A 6000-nucleotide genomic window follows, 5' to 3' on the forward strand; every position below is an offset into this window, starting at 1 on the left:
CTTGCAGAACATCATGTAGCTAGGAGCTAGTTTCATAGTTAAAAAGATACAAAACACGTAAATATTGTTTAAAAATGTATGTTTGGCTGGCAACTGGTTTCCAGTTAACACGTTCCTTGCCATGGTGGTGTCACCAATTTTTCCTCCTGCACCAAAGTGGTTATTGGAATTTACTTTTTTCCTGTAAAAAATAGAACAGCCAAACACATTTATGTGCACTCGCCTCCAGATCCAGATGACAATGGTAAATCTGCCTTCCACCCCAAAAGAACCCGGCACACCACAAACAGCATCACAGCTCTTAACCTCGGGATCAACGACTACTGCTCCCCCACCCAACCTGGGCTTCACTGTTGCCACCCACACCAACAACAACATTATCCCTTTCAGTGACTGCTTCCATGCCTCGTCCCATCCACCAACGGATCAGTATGGAAACAGGGTGACAACTCTAAAACCACGATAAAATTCACGGTTCTCAAGGCGAACTTCCCAAAAATTCAAACACACATATTTACAATATAAATGATTTTTGCGATTCAAATGTATACAAAAATTCTAATTCAATTAAATGGTACATACAAGATTTAAAATATTTAATTTAAGATGCGGAGTTTACATTTACCATTTCACATACCCAGACTCAAAAACCATGTACAAACACAAGTCACAAACGTTACGGGATATATTAATCTATGATAAAATTTCAAATTCAAATTTAACTTTAAGATATCTTGCAATATTCTTCCGTCTGCCAGATAGATTGCTCTGCAAAGGACACTAACAAAGCAAACTAAACAGACAGATAATTCTGTTTTATTTTCCATGCAGTTTTCATTTCCTTCTCGATAAGAATAAAAGTTAAACGGTGAAAAACTTTCCTCAAGCCATTTAAAAAATATATTTAAATTGAATGGAATTTGGATTAACAAAAGTTGCAGTTTTTCATGCCTACGGAGAAAAATTCATGCAGAACTCGCGCATAATTCCCGGAGCCAATAATTCACGCAGAATTACCAGAATTGAAGGAATTCCCGGTGAGTAGCCACCCTGAGAAAAGATCATCTTCGACTGATAATCAACTCTGTTCAACTTTGGAGGTCGAACTCTCGCTTTTCTTTTCTACCAACTCGCTTACTGTACTGAAGATGCTGCCCTGAAAATTTGAATTTTTCCTTCTTACTTGTCATGCAATGGTGCTATGATGTAATCCCAGCTGCTGTCTCAGTAATCCAGTCAAGCTTAAAGATTAGGCACCTTTCATGCATTCACGGGCCTTGAACTTTGTACAACAGAAAGAACACAAATGAAGACTGGCAACGTAGGCATGCAAAGAATCATTAGGAATAAAATGTTTTCCTCAGAGTCCCTCCCACTCACCCTTACCTGCATTTCTAGTATCATCAAGTACAGTTGAACTTCCTGTTCTGCCTCAATTTTTTCTTCTGTAACAAATTTCTTTACCATTCTTTCGGCCAATGGAAGGACGACAGTCTGAGCAAACGTCTCCTCTGCTCCGTATGCCTTGGAAATTGAAAAAAAGTTAACGAAATTACCAAATCCTCTAATTAGCAATTCAAATAAACAGCCAAAAATTTATAACACTTGATCACAAAGTTGATAAACTCTTTACTTAATCCAAGTAACTCACGCAAGACGAGCCACGGTGGTCTACTTGGTAGGGTACCTGACTGCCACTCGGGAAACACAGGTTCGATTCCCGGGGTGAGTGATCCAAGTTCGGAATTTTACCAGCCTTGTCCCCCCATAAAGTGGCACCTGGGCTCACCTAGCCTCAAATCCTCAAGCCTGGAGGATAAAGGCAATGGAGCATGGTGCTGATTACATCATCTCCAAAATTGCTGGGATCGAGAATGTGTGGGGCCCTATCCACATCCCCTGAATGTGCCTCCATGTGCACAGAGAACTTTACCTTACCTTAACGTACATAAGACGGATACTTTCGCACAAAAAAGTTGGTATTTCACACCCCACTGTAATAATTAACGCATACTGAATTTTTAACCGATTATAACATACCAATCAGATGAAAGTGATATGAATAGCAACACACCTGCATAACGACACTCATCACTGCCCAGAAGTAGTATGGGTTTTTTGGCTTCAACTTGTACAAGGAGAGAGCTGTTTGATGCTGCTTCTTGTACTCTCCCACTCGGACGTAGGCCATGAACAGGTGAGTGAGCAGCTCTTCATTGCTTGGGTCCTTCTTTGTAGCTGCTTCGTAGATGTCGCAAATCTTTTCGGCTGAAAAGGGATTCAAACTTCAAAACTGTTTGGAGCAGAGGGACATCAGTTAGTTTGCCTGCTCCAATCGTGCAAGAAAAGCAAGCTAACAGGAAAACTCAAAATATTATTTAAGCTACTTCCGAAAGTTTACAAGGAAAACTCATGAGTATAGTACCTGGACCTTGTCAGCTAAACTACACATTCCTTGTAAAAATATCTTCTGGAAAATACAATCCTGGAAAGTTTATGTTTAATCTTTAGCAGAGGAAGCTTCTTCCGTGTGTGCGCATCTACGAACAAGAACTTTCCAGGTGCAAACTAGCCACGAAGTACAAAATAAATTGAAGAAAAATTAAATTAGTTCAAAATCAATTTGCAGGGAAGAGTGACAAAAGTCTATTATTTTGATGAAAAGTAATCCCATTCCCTAATTTTGAAAAAGAAAGGAAAATATGGAACATTTCAGAAAATCATGATTTTTTGGTAATTTTGATATTCTGATGTATCCAGTTGGATATGCTGTGAACAAGTTTTTTGGGGTTTTTCATTATTGTTTAAAATAGTAACCATAAATATAATGTTTTGTGATTTGAATATGTCATGCCCTCAAGTGTATACAAATTAACAAAAAATACAGAAATGAAATATCATGTGTGCTGCCGAAGAAACAGAGGTTAACACTCACATTTGTGGATCTCCCTCAAACAAATGGTCATTGCCTGCAAGGTGGAGTCATCCGTAGGCACTTCCTCCAGCACACCCTCCAGGATCTGCTCGCATTCCTGCTCCTTGCCCAGCCTCAGCAGAGCCAACGCCTTCAACACCTACAAAGCATACAATAATGCTTTCATCTCTCCCACTTACAACAGCTGCAATATCTAATTCTAACAGGGCTCAAAGTAAATCATTCGCAGTGAATGCGCAGAGCGACCGGCACTGCAGCAGAAAGGTAAACATGGGAACATTTTCTATCATACTGTTTCTTTGAGCAATATAAAATGCAGGAATGTAAACTCAAGGTTTCAATGTACTTCCTGAGGAAGTCATCATTATTAGTAGGGAACGGATTCTGTTTTCATACTGATCGTTTGAGATAGGTATTCTAGCACATGAAATCAAGTAAAATGAACAACTATGTTGCACCTTTTCCTGAGATTAGCACATTTATCCCCTTTTTATCTCCTCTTTGATGCTTCAGCACCTATTTCCTTCCTTTTCTTTCATGTTTTGTTAAAAATTGGACAAAAAAATGTACAATTTTCACTTGTCTTGAGAAGCTACATAAAATCAAATAGTCTCCCATTCAGCACAACTACAGTTCTCTATGTGGTCTGCGTGCATTATACACAGAAGGTGCAGGAAAAGAGCAAATAGCAGTAAATTCTGGTTACTTTATGCAACTACGTATGTAACTAATTATATTATTTGCTACAGTGTTTAATAAAGAATATTTTGACCTGAATAAAGGCATTTTATCAGCCCCTTCATGAAAACATTTTCAGAACCTTTTTTCCCCTTTCCCAACCATAGTTGCACCTTGAAATCCTTTCCCTAATCATTAGGTTTGATTGCCTTATTTTCCGTAACCAAAGTTTCACGACACAATTTCTCACAAAATGAAAAACTTTAAATTGCAAAACTTACTTCACTTTGTATCTAAAGATACCTGTTTGGTGGTTACGTGAAGAGAGGTAGTTCACTCTAAACTTATGGTTCATTTTTCCTTCATGAATGACTTCTATGACAATATAAATAATACATTGTCATAACAACATTTCAAAAAGGTTAGGCTAAGTTCAAAGTTCTACATTTGTGCAATATTTATAATAAGTTAGTCATAGCAGTTATATTTGACTGGCAATATGAAAAACAAATATCTTCAATCACGTGTGTTCTTTCAGACAACAAAGATATGATATATTCAAATTTATAATTAAATTTATTCAAATTGTGTACATTTGCATTGGCTTCAAGGTGTATATACAAAGGTCAACTCTTTAAAATTGTTCAATGTATAATATGATGTCATACTTGGTATTTTGTATCAACATTCAAAAAAATGGTAATTGTAATCATTAGATAAGTATATTGTAATATACATAGTAAAATAGCTGTAACAGAGCAAATATGTACATTTACAACACAAACATTCAAGCTGTTAAGCACTTATGGACAAAAATATAAAACAAAAACAATTGAAGATTGCACATACTAAAAGATTTGGCTTGAATTAGTTGCTCTGAGACGAGTTGTCTGTGACTTGGGGAGAGCTCAAGATGGAACAAAGATAAGTACAAATTTAGCATTATGGAATGGGGATATATTTGTACAATAATTGTTGCTTTTAAAGCATTAAACTTGGCAATGTGATAATAACTTGGATGCTAAAGTTACATAGAAGCCTTTTGTGATTTGAATGAACTTCGATCATGATATAATATGATAAAAATTCGAAAGTTGTGGAATGACACTGATATGTATAATAGAGGCCATGTTGAATTGGAAGCAGTGAATAAGTATCTGTTTTCATCTTGCTTAAGGGGCTGGCTTGTGAATGTTACGGTTCCTCAAATGAGTGCTTGGAGGAAGGTCGCATAGAGTGACACTTATATGTTCTACGTTTGGAGGTGATTTGAGAAGATGATGAATTTCGAAAACTGAAGCTCAGAATTGTAGATACAAAGACTGGCTTTATCCTGGAAGGAGATAACAAAGATATATATATATATATATATATATATATATATATATATTTTCTTATGTATAGCATTGATATCTTATAAATATTCTTGTAAACAAAGGCATAATTTGATGCTATTGTAATTTTTGTTGTTTCTAGTTTTTTCTTTCATTTTTATCAATATAATAATTATAAAGTTATCAGTATATGTAAATTTAAATTTCCTTTCCAATATAGCACCATAGCTACTACCTATTGTGCTGATACTGAGTTTGAATTAAACTGACTTACTTTGTTAAACTTAGATTATGAGGACTCAAATGGTACAATTATTGGATAGGAAAGAATAAGTTATTGAGTTGTGAATATTCTTGTTTCTGATATTAGTTTCAATACCTAACATTATGGAGAAGGAGATCACATTGGCTGACATTGTGATGATGCTCAAATCGCAGCAGGCAGAAATGAAAGAAGGTATCTCTGCAGTGCAAGGTGAAATGAAGGAAGGTATCTCTGCAGTGCAAAGTGAAATGAAAGAAGGTATCTGTGCTGTGCAGAGTCAGATGAAAGAAAGCATTGAAGCCAGTAAAGCTCAAAATAAGGAACTTAGAGAAATTAAGGTAGATATTTCACAGTTCCGTAAGGAATGCTTAGATAGAACAGAAAAGTTAGAAAAGAAAGTTCAATTACTGGATCAAAGGATGAATGATGAGCTAGTTTATCTTGCTGCGGATATGGATAAAAAATTAGACGATACAGTTAGTAATTTATCCAAACAGTTTACTTCTCAACTGGACCAATGTCTTGAGGTTTGTGCTCAGTGTAGTGTATCACTTGGTACATTAAGTAATGATCTAATTAAGTTACGAAGTGAAACCAAGTATGCTAATTCAACTGAACCACAGGTTGATGTCAAATCTATTGGCATACAACATGATGAGGTTGATAAAGAAGTTATGTCTAGCAGTGCAAGGCATATTATTATCACTCGCATTCCAGAGAATGATGCAATTAGGAGTGATGTTGATAGTGATAAGTCGGTGGATATTAGTACAAGGCATAAGTATTAT

General features: G+C 36.1%; 1 protein-coding gene across 1 annotated transcript in view; it reads right to left on the reverse strand.

Moving 5' to 3' along the window:
- Positions 1–5363, reverse strand: part of LOC145983128 (N-alpha-acetyltransferase 25, NatB auxiliary subunit-like) — a 50208-nt gene extending 44845 nt beyond the window's left edge. Inside the window, exons 1-4 of the mRNA XM_083116408.1 lie at positions 5352–5363; positions 2936–3074; positions 2075–2268; positions 1387–1524 (exon numbers count right to left, since the gene is read on the reverse strand). Of these exons, the coding sequence (XP_082972534.1) occupies positions 1387–1524; positions 2075–2268; positions 2936–3074; positions 5352–5363 (483 nt within the window). The remainder of the gene's footprint in view (positions 1–1386; positions 1525–2074; positions 2269–2935; positions 3075–5351) is intronic.
- Positions 5364–6000: the final 637 nt, after the last annotated feature.

The sequence above is a fragment of the Lepisma saccharinum genome, unplaced genomic scaffold (assembly GCF_977018435.1).
Source record: "Lepisma saccharinum unplaced genomic scaffold, izLepSacc3.1 HAP1_SCAFFOLD_680, whole genome shotgun sequence".
In the NCBI taxonomy this organism is placed as follows: domain Eukaryota; kingdom Metazoa; phylum Arthropoda; class Insecta; order Zygentoma; family Lepismatidae; genus Lepisma; species Lepisma saccharinum.